At 39.5% G+C, this 18112-nt stretch overlaps 1 protein-coding gene across 1 annotated transcript in view; it reads left to right on the forward strand.

Moving 5' to 3' along the window:
- Positions 1-18112, forward strand: part of LOC126194776 (glutamate dehydrogenase, mitochondrial) — a 179458-nt gene that overhangs the window by 150707 nt on the left and 10639 nt on the right. The window contains exons 6-8 of the mRNA XM_049933069.1: positions 10534-10695; positions 10921-11125; positions 17508-17662. Coding sequence (XP_049789026.1) covers positions 10534-10695; positions 10921-11125; positions 17508-17662 — 522 coding nt within the window. The remainder of the gene's footprint in view (positions 1-10533; positions 10696-10920; positions 11126-17507; positions 17663-18112) is intronic.

The raw sequence follows: 18112 nt of genomic DNA on the forward strand, positions 1-18112 counted from the left end.
TAAATTACAGCCAATTATGTAGCAGCAGTAGTGCAACTACTTTAAAGTAGTCGTATTTGCACATAATGTTGTGACAGAAGGAATAAATTAAACTAAAATATCCTTATCTGGAAAGTTTGGTAGTTGTCTAAGGCTGAAAAGCGACCCAGGTTAAGCTGCTGATTGATGCATTTTTCTTCCAAATGAATCTTTCACATCATCAATTTTTTACCACCAATAACAACTGATAGACAACCAGGGCTACTCCCCAACCTTGGCATTGCACTGTGCCTTCTCTATAAAAAAGTAACAATCAGTAAGTTCACAAAATTGAGAAAAAGTTAAACAATATTACTGCCATTAACAGATGTTCGAATATCAAAATTGGTTGGTTTGTGTGTTAATAAGTCATTAAAATCTTGTTAAGGTTTGTGAATGTTGGAACTATTTACATTTTGAGTGGTTGACTGTAAAGTTTAATAATGTTTTCCAGAGACTTCTGATTAAAAAATTTTACACACTTTATACAAAAAATTGTGTTACATAAATTAACTGCTGCCTTCTTTATTCCGAAACTATTGTATTGGCTGAAGAGAAAAGTTTTCATTTGTACGAAACCGTAACTTTGCATAAGGAATTACGTGATGAAATATCTGCACATCATTAACTTACTTAAAATGATACTAAGTAATAAACAACATGTTTAATAGAAAGAAACATTCATAAATAGATATTAAAATACAGAACCTGCAATGTATTGCATACTTTTACTAGAAATGTATCACCTGGTCCTATATAAATTTGATATCTGGTATTTTGTTAACCAGTGGCCCCTTAAATCATTTCAAGGTCGATGTACACAGGAAAGACAGCTTTAAATAGCTAAACATGGCAGAAGGACAAATGCTTTTTAAGGCAACATGACCAGATGACCTTTGTTTTGTGTATGATGTTCTACTGTTTCCCTCTAGTGCAGATGAAAATAAACTTCCAGTGGAACAACTTTATAGAAAGTAGGCCTTGAAACCTACCAGACTGTAATGAAAATAAGCAGGACATATAGCCAGGTGATTAGCTGGCAGATGAACCAAGAATGTTTTCTGCTAGATTAAAAAGTACACTATGTGATAAAATGTATCTGGGCACCTGGCTGAAAATGACTTAAAAGTTCATGGTGCCTTCCATCGGTAACACTGGAATTCAATATGGTATTGGCTCACCCTTAGCCTTGATGACAGCTTCCCCTCTTGTAGGCATACATTCAATCAGGTTCTGGAAGGTTTCTTGAGGAATGGCAGGCGCCAGCCGAAGTGGCCGAGCGGTTAAAGGCGCTGCAGTCTGGAACCGCAAGACCGCTACGGTCGCCGGTTCGAATCCTGCCTTGGGCATGGATGTTTGTGATGTCCTTAGGTTAGTTAGGTTTAACTAGTTCTAAGTTCTAGGGGACTAATGACCTTAGCAGTTGAGTCCCATAGTGCTCAGAGCCATTTGAACCATTTGAATGGCAGGCCATTCTTCACGGAGTGCTGCACTGAGGAGAGGCATCAATGTCAGTTGGTAAGGCCTGGCACCAAGTCGGTGTTCAAAAACATCCCAAAGGTTTTCTATAGGATTCAGGTCAGGACTCTGTGCATACCAGTCCATCACAGGGATGTTACTATCGTATAACCACTCTGCCACAAGCTGTGCATTATGAACAGGTGCTTGATCATGTTGAAAGATGCAATTGCCATCTCCAAATTGCTCTTCAACAATGGGAAGCAAGAAGGTGCTTAAAAACTCAATGTAGGCCTGTGCTGTGAATAGTACCATGCAAAACAACAAGGGGTGGAAGCCCCTTCCATGAAAAACACGACCACACTGTATCACTACAGTCTCCGAATTTTACTGTTGGCACTACATGTGCTGGCAGATGTCGTTCGCCAGGCATTCACTATAGCTTCACCCTGCCATCAGATCACCACATTGTGTATCATGATTTGTCACTCCACACAATGTTTTTCCACTGTTTAATTGTCCAATGTTCATGCTCCTTACACCAAGCAAAGTGTCGTTTGGAATTTTCCGGCATGATGTGTGGCTTGTGAGCAGCTGCTTGACCATGAAATGAAAATTTTTCTCACCCCTGTCATAATACTTGCAGTGGGTCCTGAAGCAGTTTGGAATTCCTGTGTGATGGTCTGGATAGGTGTCTGCCTATTACACATGATGACCCTTCTTCAACTGTCAACAGATGAGGTCGGCCTGTACGCTTTTGTGCTGTGTGCGTTCCTTCATGTTTCCATTTCACTATCACATAGGAAACAGTGGACCTAGGGATATTTAGGAGTGTGGAAATATCGTGTACAGACGTATGACACAAGTGACACCCAAACACCTGACCACGTTCAAAGCCCATGAGTTCCACAGAGCACCCCATTCTACTCTCTCACTATGTCTAGTGACTACTGAGGTTGCTGATATGGAGTACCTGGCAGTAGGTGGCAGCACAAAGCACCTAATATGAAAAACATAAGTTTTTGGGGGTGTCCGGATACTTTTGATCACATAGTATATGAAAATACTGAGATGATAACCCAATGGAAGTGATGGAAAATAGACATTAGGAAACAGGAAAGAACATCATTGCTGCATATAGCTGATGACTGTAATTCAGAGAAGTCTTTGTGGCAGCCTTTATTCACCAGTGAATGTCCAGCAAATTTTGATGGTGATTATAGTTTTAACTATTATTATTGCCACCTCCTCCTCCTCCTCCTCCTTTGCACAACAGTGATTTCGTATTAAATGTATACCATACTCTCCTAAGATCTAGCCCCCCCCCCCCCTCTCCCCTCATAGGGTATCCTGTGGGTGCCCCTGTTCTCCATGTTACTTCTACATCTACATCCATACTCCGCAAGCCACCTGACGGTGTGTGGTGGAGGGTACCCTAAGTACCTCTATCGGTTCTCCCTTCTATTCCAGTCTTGTATCGTTCGTGGAAAGAAGGATTGTCGGTATGCTTCTGTGTGGGCTCTAATCTCTCTGATTTTATCCTCATGGTCTCTTCGCGAGATATACGTAGGAGGGAGCAATATACTGCTTGACTCTTCGGTGAAGGTATGTTCTCGAAACTTAAACAAAAGCCTGTACCGAGCTACTGAGTGTCTCTCCCGCAGAGTCTTCCACTGGAGTTTATCTATCATCCCCGTAACGCTTTCACGATTACTAAATGATCCTGTAACGAAGCGCGCTGCTCTCCGTTGGATCTTCTCTCTCTCTTCTATCAACCCTATCTGGTACGGATCCCACACTGCTGAGCAGTATTCAAGCACTGTGCGAACAAGCGTACTGTAACCTACTTCCTTTGTTTTCGGATTGCATTTCCTTAGGATTCTTCCAATGAATCTGTCTGGCATCTGCTTTACCGATGATAGACTTCATATGATCATTCCATTTTTAATCACTCCTAATGCGTACTCCCAGATAATTTATGGAATTAACTGCTTCCAGTTGCTGACCTGCTATTTTGTAGCTAAATGATAAGGGATCTATCTTTCTATGTATTCGCAGCACGGATGAACACTTCTTGCTTACTGTGTAGTAGGCTTGGTGACTCCAGTGTTTTGCATGACTCTACCCAAGATACGGGCTAGTTGAGCAGAACTGTATCTTTCATTTCATTGTCTTCAGTACATCCTGAGATTTCGGCAGCATGCGTGTTGTGTGGTACTGATCCCAGGGCACCATTCATGACAGTATCAGGTTTTGCATTCTACATTTGATGGATTTCGATGTTCTGATAATTATTTCAATTTGTTTGTAGTTGCCATAACATTACTACTCCCATAACATGGGACTAAGAGGCAAGATAAATTATGTGGTTGATGTAAATCATGTCTAGTTTGTTAGCTTTTAAGGTTTGGTCAGTATGTATTTGTTGATTGTGCAGGAAGTTGTTATAGACAGATGATGTGATCACGCTAGATGTGTGATAACACCATTTGTCGGAGATTTCTTTTATATGTGCATCCTTCTGATTGAAAGTTTGAGGTACTTCGGCTGTTCACTTCTGTTAAAAAATGGAACACAAGCAGACATCCTTTCACTGTTATACATTATATAGCTACTGGTTTTGGTGTTTCAGTACACCATTTTCAGGCCTTAATTGATGCTGAGGTGGTGAAGACCAATTATATACACAATTCGATCAGTGGCTAACATCTGTGAACAGGTTTCTGCAGACTACTGTATCAGTGCTGTTGTCTCAGCAATCATCAACTACCAAGCTGAGCAACATCACTGTTACAGCAGTCAATGGAAACCAGTTCATATATGATGTCTGCTGATGGGATTTTGTATATGATTGGTGTTCATCCCCTCACCGTAAGTTAAGCCAGAAAGAAGAAGCAATGAATCACCAAAACTGGTAGCTATACAATAAATAACATTAACAGGACAGCTGCAGGTGTTCTATTGTGTTCCATTTGTTGGAGAGATCAAGTATACCTTGATCTCTGCATTTTTTGCCTATGAAGGTATGAGCACACTTACTTATGCTTCTTGAGGCATTGATTCTCAACAGAGATTCGATAGTCTGATACTATGTGGCCCTAGGTGTGTGTGTACTCCATAAAGTAGACATCTGTTGTCTTGAGTGGTTTTCATTGCTACTTTTACAAAAATGGTTCAAATGGCTCTGAGCACTATGGGACTCAACTGCTGAGGTCATTAGTCCCCTAGAACTTAGGTTAGTTAGGTTTAACTAGTTCTAAGGACATCACAAACATCCATGCCCGAGGCAGGATTCGAACCTGCGACCGTAGCGGTCTTGCGGTTCCAGGCTGCAGCGCCTTTAACCGCACGGCCACTTCAGCCGGCTACTTTTACATATTTTCTTGTAGTTCTTTTTACTTAAGGCAATATTTTTTGCAGCCAGTAAAAGAGCTCTGGTCTCTACTCCCTGTCAGATCCAATCATGGCTGTACAACAAATAACATCTATTTGTCTCTCACTTCACCCGCCCTCCTTATATGTCACATACACTTTGTCAATTTCAGCTCTGGTCTACACAGTACCATACATTGTAAGCAGCTGTTAAGTTCTAAAGTTTGCAAATAAATGTCATGTTGTGTGCAGTCTAAAAGACCAAAACTGTATTCAGCTACAGAAAATACTAGTGGTTCTATAGCAATAATGTTGTTCTCCGAGTTTAGTCGCTTTCTTAACACCAGTTTCACCCTACTATAGTGTTCTTGAAATCTTTGTCTGGCTCATGCGTGGTGCCTTTGGAATGCCCACTTCTCTCACCATCCCCCCATCCCCCCTCCTCATCTTTACTCTTCCTGCCTCCTAGACATTTCTTTTGCCTCTTTGTTTGCCTGTTTTCCTTTCCCATCATTCGGACTGTGATATGTGTTGTTGTTCTTCTGTTTTTCTCGCTCCTTCTTTCAGTGTCATTATTTCCTATTTACCAAGGTGCTCATAATGGCCCCCAAGTTTCTAAATCTTTAAATCTAATAATAATAATAATAATAATAATAATAATAATAATAATCCCCGTGGAGGCCCGGGAAAAGAATAGGCCTCCGGTATGTTCTGCCAGTCGTAAAAGGCGACGAAAAGAACAAACCACTAATAGGGCTAACCCCCCTTTTAGTGTGATTAGTTGGTTCAGGACAGAACTAAAGAAGCCTCGGACAAGCGCCGTCATGGTCGGGGACGACGCTTGAACCCTATGCCCGCCCACAATGGTAACGACACTGCTAGCCAACTGGAAAATGATTTAAATCCAAATAGAGGTGTTTTGCAGGATATGCTTCCTGCAACCACCCTAGAAGGAAAACAAAGACAGAGGATGAGATGGTCAGATGAAGTTAATCGACACCTCATGTTCTGTTATTACCAAGCAACAAACCTAGGAACCAACACAACTGGATACAGATCACAAGTATACACAACATTTATTACCAGATACCCAGAATTAAAATTTTTAACAGAACAACGACTAGCTGATCAGATCCGTGTAATAATAAAAAATAACAGGATACCCCAGTCAGAATTAGAAAACATCAAACAACAAGTACAACAAATACTGGAACAAAATAATGTGCAATCAGAAGAAGAAGAAAATACAGTAATTGACTCAAACATCCCAGAGCAAACAAACAAAGAACAACACGCACCAATTAAACAATCAGAGGAAAACGAAATCTTAAGACAGCCACCAGAACAAGCACAAATAGAACACGAAGTGACACAGATGCTAGATATAGAAGAAAAATTTCAGCTAACATATATAGAATACAAAGACACAAATACAGACATTAGACCATTCTTGCATAGACCACCAAATAACCCACAAGTTGAAACAACAATAAAAACTATCAACACAATCATACACAACAAAATAAATGAAAACACAACTATGGAAGAGTTACAACTACTGGTTTATATAGGAGCACTCACTACACTAAATATACACACTAGACAGAGATCAGAACCAACCAACACACAGAAGAAACCCACAAAACCAGCATGGCAACACAGGCTACAGATCAGAATAGAAAAACTGAGAAAAGACATCGGACAGCTAACACAATTTATAAGAAATGAAATCTCGGAAAAAAAACGAAAAAGGTTAGGTAAAATCTCACAACAAGAAGCGACAGAGCAATTAGACGAAAAGAAGCAGAAATTACAAGCATTAGCCAAACGACTCAGAAGATACAAAAAAAATGAAAATAGAAGGAAACAAAACCAAACATTCAACACAAACCAAAAGAAATTTTACCAGACAATAGATAACACACACATTAAAATAAACAATCCACCAAACATAACAGACATGGAACACTTTTGGAGCAACATATGGTCAAACCCGGTACAACATAACAGGCATGCACGATGGATACAAGCAGAAACAGACACATACAAGATGATACCACAAATGCCTGAAGTGATAATTTTGCAACATGAAGTCACCCAAGCAATTAATTCTACTCACAATTGGAAAGCCCCTGGAAATGATAAAATAGCAAATTTCTGGTTAAAGAAGTTCACCTCAACACATTCACATCTAACTAAATAATTAACAGTTACATTGCAGAACCATACACATTCCCTGATACACTTACACATGGAATAACTTATCTGAAACCTAAAGATCAAGCAGACACAGCGAACCCAGCTAAATATCGCCCCATAACATGCCTACCAACAATATACAAAATATTAACTTCAATCATTAAACAGAAATTAATTACACATACAACACAGAACAAAATTATAAATGAAGAGCAAAAAGGCTGTTGCAAAGGAGCACGAGGATGTAAAGAGCAACTGATAATAGATGCAGAGGTGACATATCAAGCTAAAACTAAACAAAGGTCGCTACACTACGCATACATTGATTACCAAAAAGCTTTTGATAGCGTACCCCACTCATGGTTACTACAAATATTGGAAATATACAAAATAGATCCTAAATTGATACAGTTCCTAAACATAGTAATGAAAAATTGGAAAACCACACTTAATATCCAAACAAATTCAAATAATATCACATCACAGCCAATACAGATTAAGCGTGGAATATACCAAGGAGACTCATTAAGTCCTTTCTGGTTCTGCCTTGCTCTGAACCCATTATCCAACATGCTAAATAATACAAATTATGGATACAATATTACTGGAACACACCCACACAAAATCACACATTTGCTATACATGGATGATCTAAAACTACTGGCAGCAACAAATCAACAACTCAACCAATTACTAAAGATAACAGAAGTATTCAGCAATGATATAAGTATGGCTTTTGGAACAGACAAATGTAAGAAAAATAGCATAGTCAAGGGAAAACACACTAAACAAGAAGATTACATATTGGATAACCACAGCGACTGCATAGAAGCGATGGAAAAAACGGATGCCTATAAATATCTAGGATACAGACAAAAAATAGGAATAGATAATACAAATATTAAAGAAGAACTAAAAGAAAAATATAGACAAAGACTAAAAAAAATACTGAAAACAGAATTGACAGCAAGAAACAAGACAAAAGCTATAAATACTTATGCCATACCAATATTGACCTACTCATTTGGAGTAGTGAAATGGAGTAACACAGACCTAGAAGCACTCAATACACTCACACGATCACAATGCCACAAATATAGAATACATCACATACATTCAGCAACAGAAAGATTCACATTAAGCAGAAAGGAAGGAGGAAGGGGATTTATCGATATAAAAAACCTACATTATGGACAGGTAGACAATTTAAGAAAATTCTTTATAGAACGAGCAGAAACTAGCAAAATACACAAAGCAATCACTCATATAAATACATCGGCTACACCACTACAATTTCATAACCACCTCTACAACCCTTTAGACCACATAACATCAACAGATACGAAGAAAGTAAATTGGAAAAAGAAAACACTTCATGGCAAGCACCCGTATCATCTAACACAGCCACACATCGATCAAGACGCATCCAACACATGGCTAAGAAAAGGCAATATATACAGTGAGACAGAAGGATTCATGATTGCAATACAGGATCAAACAATAAACACCAGGTATTACAGCAAGCATATTATTAAAGATCCCAATACCACAACAGATAAATGCAGACTTTGTAAACAACAAATAGAAACAGTAGATCACATCACAAGCGGATGTACAATACTAGCAAATACAGAATACCCCAGAAGACATGACAATGTCGCAAAAATAATACATCAACAGCTTGCCTTTCAACATAAACTTTTAAAACAAGAAGTTCCTACATACAAGTATGCACCACAAAATGTACTGGAGAATGATGAATACAAATTATACTGGAACAGAACCATTATAACAGATAAAACAACGCCACATAACAAACCTGACATCATACTCACCAATAAAAAGAAGAAATTAACACAACTAATCGAAATATCCATACCCAATACAACAAATATACAAAAGAAAACAGGAGAAAAAATTGAAAAATACATCCAACTGGCTGAGGAAGTCAAAGACATGTGGCATCGGGATAAAGTTGACATCATACCAATTATACTATCAACTACAGGAGTCATACCACACAATATCCACCAGTACATCAATGCAATACGGCTACATCCAAACATATATATACAACTACAGAAATCCGTAATTATTGATACATGTTCAATTACCCGAAAGTTCCTAAATGCAATATAACACATACCGTACAGTTAATAGGAAGTGACGCTTGATCAAGGTCCGCGTCACTTTCCATTCTCAACCAGACTTAACGTCTGAGAAAGTAAAGAAATAATAATAATAATAATAACCACCAACAACAGCATGAACAGTTGCTGCTGCTGCTGCTGCTGTTTCATAACGTAGACATATTTTTATTGATTGCTAAAATGACTTTATGAAACAGTTGTGACAAATCCAGCTTCTGTACTTAAAAAAAAGGGGGGGGGGGGCTGAAAAAGGAGGCAACTTGCATTCTCGTTTTGAACGAGTGCCTTGTATAATCAAAACTCCCCGTTAAAGTGGAATGTGAGAGATTTATTGTGTGACTCAGATGTTGTGCAGAAATATATTAGAGGTTGTAATTCCAGTTAATTAATGAGTATAAGATAATCTGTAGATCACACACAACTACCAACAACAAACTAGGATGCAAAGCAGGCATAATAAGACTGAGAAAAAAGAAAATGGAGTACAGTAATGTATATATAAAAAAAGAGATGTTAAAATGTAAGGAAAAATTTTAAAAAAGGATCAACAAAAAGAGGGAAGTGTGAAACACGACTGAGAAATGCAGACAGTGTACTGTTACAAATACTTAAAATTTTATAAACATTAGCCAACAGGTTTCATAGTAACCATATCTTGGATGAGGTATGCTGCAACTGCTGGGCAATTTTCTGCGTGTGTGGTGATGGCGATATATATAACCACCAAAATTCAGCATTCTAAACACTAATGAATTCTTTTGTACAGTTCTTTTAACAAAATTATTTTTTATTGAAAAGTATTCACAACTACTTTTTTAGCTTCTGTGAAGTTTGGAAGGTAGGAAATGAGGTACTGGCAGAAGTAAAGCTGTGAGGGTGGGTTGTGAGTCGTGCTTGGGTAGCTGCTCAATTCGTAGAGCACTGGCCCACGAAAGGCAAAGGTCCCGAGTTTGAGTCTTTGTCCGGCACACAGTTTTATTCTGCCAGGAAGTTAAAACTTTTTTGTCTGCCGAGGGGTTAGATCATTTCATGTTGTACAGTTGTAACTCTTTCATTTTGCATCCAAGATGTTGTGCTCTGTTGAATGCGCAAGAATCAGTCATGATTCTCCATTTATGTTTCCAGTTGTTATTTACACTTATAGATATCTGTTTTGCTGACAGTATTCTGAGCAGTATAAAAAGAATGAAATATTGTGATAAGCATTATAAATAAATTGAACAACTTAAGCGATAAGTTTTTTGCCTTAAAATGTTTTAGTCTCTTAAAGTTAAGTTTCAGGTGGCATGTCATAGATGAGCAGATTTGATGAATATTGCTTTTTCTTTGATTGCAGCAATTAGAAGATTATCGTATTGAAAATGGAACTGTAGTAGGGTTTCCTGGAGCACAGCCTTACCAAGGAGAGAATCTTATGTATGAAGAATGTGATATTTTTGTCCCTGCAGCTATTGAAAAGGTTATCACAAAGCAAAATGCTCATCGTATCCAAGCAAAGGTATTGTCTTATATGCAGCACTTTGAACCACTTCTCAAATTTAATAATAATTATTCCAAACTCGCCTTGATTTATTTAGACATAATGTAGCTCACATTGGGTTCAGATTTGAAAAAATACATAAATGCAATGGATTCTTTCGATTTACTTCCAAGTTATATATTGTTTGGTTTTTTTTTTTTTTTTTTTTTTCCTTGTCAGTTACCATCCTATATACTTTCACAGATTATTGCAGAGGCAGCTAATGGACCTACAACACCAGCAGCTGACAAGATACTGATTGAGCGCAATATTCTTGTAATCCCTGACCTCTACATCAATGCCGGTGGTGTCACAGTATCATTCTTTGAATGGCTGAAGAACTTAAATCATGTATCATATGGTCGGCTAACCTTCAAGTATGAGCGGGAGTCTAACTACCATTTGCTCGGTGAGTGTAAATGAATATTTGGTTGTTACCAATATTTTTTGTGAAAAATTGTTAAACAATCATAAATCCTTCATAGCATGTTCTGCAGCAGTGGTTTGATAAATGGAGGTGGCATTTTCGATCTTCCTGTAGTAATTTCATTTGTTCACAACTAGTTTCAGCCTTCTACAGCACTCTAAAGTGATTCTGTGGTTCTGTATTTAAAATACATTTACATCATTACATTTGTTTTGAAGATAATATACACTGAGGTGACAAAAGTTGTGGGATACCTTCTAATATCGTGTGGCCTCTAATTTGATGCGGTGCAGTGCAGCAACTTGACCTGGCATGGATTCAACAAGTTGTTGTAAGTGCCTGCAGAAATACTCAGCCATGTTGTCTCTATTGCTGACCATAATTGTGGAAGTGTTGCCAGTGAAGGATGTTGTGCACAAATTATCCTTTTAATTATGTCCCATAAGTGTTTGATGGGGTCCATGGCAGGCAATCTGGGTGGCCAAACCATTCACTCCAATTGTCCAGAATGTTCTTTGAACCAGATGTGAACAGTTGTGGCCCAGTGACATGACATCATTGTTTGGGAACATGAAGTCTGTGAATGGCTGCAAATGGTCTCAAAGTACCCAAACGTAACCATCTTCAGTCAATGATCAGTTCAGTGGGACCAGAGGACCCTGTCCATTCCAAAAACAGCCCACACCATTATGGAGCCACCACCAGCTTGCACAGTGCCTTGTTGACAACTAGGGTCCCTGGGTTCATGTGGTTTGCACCACACTCAAACCCTACCATTAGCTCATACCAAGTAAAATCACAACTGACCTGACCAGACCATGGTTTTCCAGTCGTCTAGGGTCCATCCGATATGATTACTAGCCGAAGAGAGGTGCTGCAGTTATTTCATGAAGTGTTGCTTGTCTATTAGCACTGGGAACTCTGCGCAAATGCTGCTGCTTTCAGTCATTAAGTAAAGGCTGTTCGCCACTGCATTGTCTGTGGTGAGGGGTAATGCCTGAAATTTGGTATTCTCAGCTCACTCTTGACACTGTAGATATCAGAATATTGACTTCCATAATGATTTCTGAAATGGAATATCCTGTGTGTCTAGCCTCAACTACCATTTTGTGTTCAGTCTGTTACTTCCCATTGTGCAGCCATAATCACGTCAGAAATCTTTTCGTGTGAATCGCCTGAATAGAAATGATAGTGCCGCCAATTAACTGACCTTTCATACCTTGTATATGTGATGCTACCGCCATCTGTTTATGTGCCTAATGCTGCCCCATGACTTTTGTTCCCTCAGTGTAGTACAACTGAGTCCCGCTAATCCGAACTCCGGTAATCTGAACGTTCAGTTAATCCATGAAAAATGTTACTTTAAGTATGGAAAACTGTGCAGTAAACTGCTGTACATACACACTATTTTAATTTACACAGTACAGTAAACATGTATTAGAAAAATTGGCAAGAAAGCATTTGGTTTAAACAATGCATAACAATGAAAGAAAAGCTGCCAGACTTACTTAAGTTTATCCCTACTTTTTAGATGACAAAAACTCAGTCATTGTTTTTTGGTGTAATGAAGACTTCTGTTATAGTTGCACCATCATCTCATAAACATCAGATCAGCAGTTGCAGCAGTGGGCTGTTGCTCCAAATAATGTAGCACAAGGTCAAGCGCTTCTGCTGCATCACGGTGTCACCAGCTCTCCTTTGTCTCTTTCAGGCTCATTGTCACTTCCGTCACAGCAGTCCACTTCTTCCTGGTCTTGAGTCACAGCAGCAACTAAATCAGCATCAGGAAGGTTCTCCACACGTGCCCCATCTACTGCTATCCACTCATCTACGTCTCCATTATTAGCTTCTTCACATCCAGGGATTGTCTGTATCATTTGTAGTAGATTTTCCTCTTAATTTTCAACTAGGTTGTCCTGAAATTCAAGAGATGTCCACAGTTTTCTCCACGATTTTCTCAGAGTGTTTTTCTGAAATATTCTACCATGCCTCAGCAGCCCAATAAACAACATCCTTCACATTGGTCTTTTTTATTTTGTCCACTAAAGGAATGATATCATCTTGGATCAGTATTCTTAAAAATTGTTTTCTATAAATCAGTTTTAATGTTTGCCGTACCCCCTGGTCTATCGGCTGTTGAAGTGGTGTAGCATTCGGCGGCAAAAACTTCGCCACAATTTCTCCATCACATAATTCCTCAGTGCTGGGGTGAGATGGCACGTTATCATTCAAAAGGACTGCACGGCGAGGCAAATGATTTTCCTTAGAAAACTGTCGAACAGAGGCAACAAACTAGCCGTGAAACCATTGTTTGAACAGCTTACCATCCATCCATGCTTTCTTCTGGTAGTGATAATGTAAGGGCAGGGACTTCATGTTGCAGTCTGTAAAAGCTCTGGGCCTAGCAGATTTGCTGATCAGCATTAGAGGCAGCTTGTGATTACCAGCAGTGTTACTGCATGCTAATAAAGTCACATGATCTTTGCACATTTTAAAACCAGTAGCATGGTCTTCTGCTTTAGATGCCAGGCTTTTCGTTGGCAATGCCCTAAAATTAAGGCCAGTCTCATCAGTGTTATAAATTTGTTGGGGGTAATACCTTCCCTCTCATATAATTTTTCCAAACTCACCCAAGTATTCCTTCGCTGCATCACAGTCGGAAGAAATTTGACGAGAAGACCACTGGACGCTTTAGGCATGTCTTGACTTCAATGTATTTTCTGTTTAATGGGGAATACTAAGAGCAAACGGATGGAGTCACAATGGGCAGCCCACTCTCGCCGGTGGTCGCGAATTTGTACATGGAGTACTTCGAGGAGGAAGCCTTGGCGTCATCCAATTGGAAACCTACTTGTTTCTTCCATTACGTCGATGAAACGTTCGTCATCTGGCCCCATGGTATTAATAAGCTCCTGGATTTCCTTACACACCTAAACTCCATACATCCAAACATCAAATTCACTATGGAGACCGAAGCAGAAGGAAGATTACCTTTCCTGCACGTCATGGTCAAGAGAAGAGCTGATGGTACACTGAGCCACGGTGTGTACAGGAAGAAAACGCACACTGACCTGTACCTGCATGCAGACAGCTGCCACCGCCCTCCTCAGAGGAATGGAGTACTAAAAACACTAGTACACAGGGCGCGCAGCATCTCAGATGCAGAGAATCTGCCCCAGGAATTGGAACACCTCAAAACCGTGTTCCAAAAAAAATGGGTACTCAGAATGGCAGATTAGACGTGCTCTCCATCCCACCACCACAGCACAACCTGTGGAGACGGATGAAGTGACGGATGAAGTGACGGAAGAAGAAGTAGCCACTGCATTTATTCCGTACAATGGTGCACTGTCAGGGAAAATCGGTCGTATATTAAAGAAACACGGGCATTACTGGGAAGTGTGAAAGATGACTTCGGTTTGAGGAAGGCCAGCATATACCAAATTCCTTGTGAGTGTGGGAAGACTTATATCGGACAAACAGTACCCACCATCGAAGATTGTTGCCAAGAACATCAAAGGCACACTCGACTGAAATATCCAAATGAGTTGGTGGTATAAAAGCACTTGTTTGTCCGAGAAACAAGAGATGGATTGTGAGCGTACCAAGATCCTGACTCAGACCTCTAAATATTGGGACAGCGTTATAAGGGATGCTATCAAAATTAGCACCAGGGAAGATCTTATCAACTGATATTGCGGCTACAATCTCAGCGAGGCTTGGGACCCAGCATTGAATGTAATTAAGAAGACTCTCAGCAAGAAGTACGAACTGGCGACCAGGGCGGATGTAGCAAGCACATCGACGCTACGACAGATTCCGACACCCACGTCTTCGCGACCGCTGGCGCGCGGGTGCGGACGGCGAAGAGAGCGGCCCATGGGGGGAGGGGATTTAAATCAGCTGCCCCCCTCAGGAGCTCAGTTCGTCAGTGCACCTGACGATGGCGACATGTCTGATCGCCGAAATATTGTGCCCGTTGGACACTATGAACCGGCAGTATACCCGTGGACTGTTCGAGCAACAAATACGCCGGGAGAAACTGAAGAATCACATCTCCTCTCCACTAATTGTTAGCTGACAGATTCCATGATTTTTTTTAAATCTGTCCAACCAGCCTGTACTCGCACTAAAAGACTCATCACCATTTATTAACTTGTTTAGGTAAACAGCCTTCTCTTGAGCCAGTGCTCCACTCAAAGCAGTTCCCCTTTCTCTTTCCTGTGTAAACCAAAGGAAAAGAGCTCCATCCACTTTATTGTACTGGGACTGTTTCATAGTCTGCCAAATTTTGAGTGTTTATCCTGAAGATGTTACTCAGGACTGTTCAAGCTTCACTCGGCTCTTCTTCCAATCAAAAATGGTTGCTTTACCAACACCCAGCTCCGTTGTCAGTTTAGATACATTCTCACCATTGTCTATATGCTTCAAAGCCTTCAGTTTTTCTTTGAGAGGTAACGTTGTATGTTTCCGTTTACTCATGACGAAAATATGTACACCACCACACATGAACGAATACAGTACAACGTTAAATGTGCCATCGATCGATAAGTAACATAACCAAGCGCTTTGCAAGCCAACTGGCAGAGCACTGTCCTCAGACACTACAAAGGTCTCAACAATGCACAACAAGGGCGGGGAGTGAGAGTGAGCCATTGTTCCCACACTTGTTCCCATTTGTTACCATAGTGTATCTATTTATCTGCTTGGTATACTTCATTCTAGAAACTTGTCACCGTAATTCTGGTTAATCTGAACAAATCTGTAATCAGAACAAGGTCCAGTCCCAATTAGTTCGGGTTAATGGGACTCTACTGTTTATTTTGTTTTGTACAGAACCACAAAATAGTTGAGGATCACCCTGGAGGATGAAACAAGTGGTGAACAAGCAAAATTAATAAACAGGGTGTATACGACCCGGGACAACCGGGAGATCCGGGAAAAACCCGGTAATTTTTTAGAATTCCAGGAATTTTTCATTGTCAAAGATCTAGGGATGTTAATGGCCTTTGCACATCCACAGAGTAGGGCATTTTACCAGAATGTTTCACCGTGGCATTCAGGAGGCACTATAGAGTACTTACTAGACGAAAGTGAAGATAATGTTGCAGCAGAAAAATGATTGTTTCATCTTTCTCTATTATGGACTGATACACACAGTGATGATTCCAAATGGAGAATACCATCAGCAATTATAACATACAACATTATCTTATATTGGTTTCTCTTTGTATCAAAATATGGGGATAAGACTGAAATGTAGAACATGCACAAATTTTAATTAGCCAAATACCTGCATTTATTGCATTATTAAAACAGTAAAAATGGACACATTTTGTACTGCAATATTAGTCATAAAAACAGCCAATCTATGAAAATCTTGAATGCTTGGTACTCTGCATTTCTCAGATACTTATTAAGACGCCTCCTATACATTATGAGCTGCACTAGCAACATTTCATTTGTCAAAACCAATTTTCGGGATTATGATCCATCAGGGGCATCTGATACAGAGGAACAGACAAGTGTAAGTGCATAGATTACTACAAAATAAAGTATTTCTAGTGCTGCTCATGGTGTATAGAGGATGTCTTTTAATCATTGTATTAAAGTTACTGGAACTAAATCAATAAAAAAACAGTGTCACAAAAGTTCTAATTAAGGTAAATGTTAAAGAATTTTTAGCAAGTACAGATTCTAGCATTTATAATAGATTTTATTAGTGTCAAATGTGAAGCTGCAGAATAGTGTTCACAGTGTTAATGGCACTGAAACTTGTCTCTAAATGTCAACACTCAGTCCTGACAAATGATATCTTTGTCCTTGATTGTTCTTGCATTAAGCCACTTAAAGTGAAAGTGTGTGTGTGTGTGTGTGTGTGTGTGTGTGTGTGTGTGTGTGTGAGATCCAAAATTGCTGGTGGGGCACTGTCAGCCATTCAGAATATAGTGAAGAAAATAGTTATTGCGAAACGCAAAAATTTATATTCACAATGTGAGTGGTGATATGTCCCTTGTATATCACACCGTGATGGTTGCTCTGTGGTATTGTTTATGCTTAACATATGTCTATAAATGATTGGTGGAAGTGCTGAATGCAGTAGCACTGTGCTTAGTGTAATGGACTCTGGCCGGAGAGGGTTTTGAAACCTGCCACTCCTGACATTCTGATTCAGATTTACTGTGGACTCCCAAAATCTATCATGGTGAATGCTGGGGTAGTTCTCTAGTTGTTGACTAGGATTTAACAACCAATCTTCTTACTTTCCTTTCTTTTGTAGTTAGGGTCCATTTATTTTTGCAGCACATGTTGAAATACAGAAAGATGGTATGCCTCTGTAAAACCATTAAAATTGTTGTTACAGAATCTGTACAAGAATCTCTAGAGCGAAGATTTGGCAGAGTGGGTGGCAGAATACCTGTTACACCTTCTGAAGCATTCCAGAAGAGAATCTCCGGTGCTTCTGAAAAGGACATTGTACATTCTGGCCTGGACTACACAATGGAAAGATCAGCAAGGGTAAGATCTAGTCACTTTGTTTATGAAATAGCTAGAATATGCGTGGATAAGGAAAATATTATTCTCATCTGCATCTGCAAGTTTCTTATCTGCATCTGCTGATATTAGTTTTGTGAAGCAATTTAACCCATCACTGCTCTGATAGCACTTGTGCCTGGCCTGAATTTTTGTCTACTGAAATCCACACTCGGCTTTCATGCAAATTAAGGCTGGATACAGAGGATTTCTCATATCTTTTGGGTCAAACTGAAACAGGAGATAGTGAGTCCACAACTGATTATATTGAGATAGGAAACAGTGTTCAGAAATGCATATTAATTGTTACGGACATACACAATGTACATTGCATAATAACAACATAGCTCATAGTAATTGTGTAAAGTTATGACCATCAGTGTCAATGCCTGTATTGCAATGGCACATGCAGTTCTGCCACACTCTTGCAGAGAT

This window comes from Schistocerca nitens, chromosome 7 (assembly GCF_023898315.1).
Source record: "Schistocerca nitens isolate TAMUIC-IGC-003100 chromosome 7, iqSchNite1.1, whole genome shotgun sequence".
NCBI lineage: Eukaryota > Metazoa > Arthropoda > Insecta > Orthoptera > Acrididae > Schistocerca > Schistocerca nitens.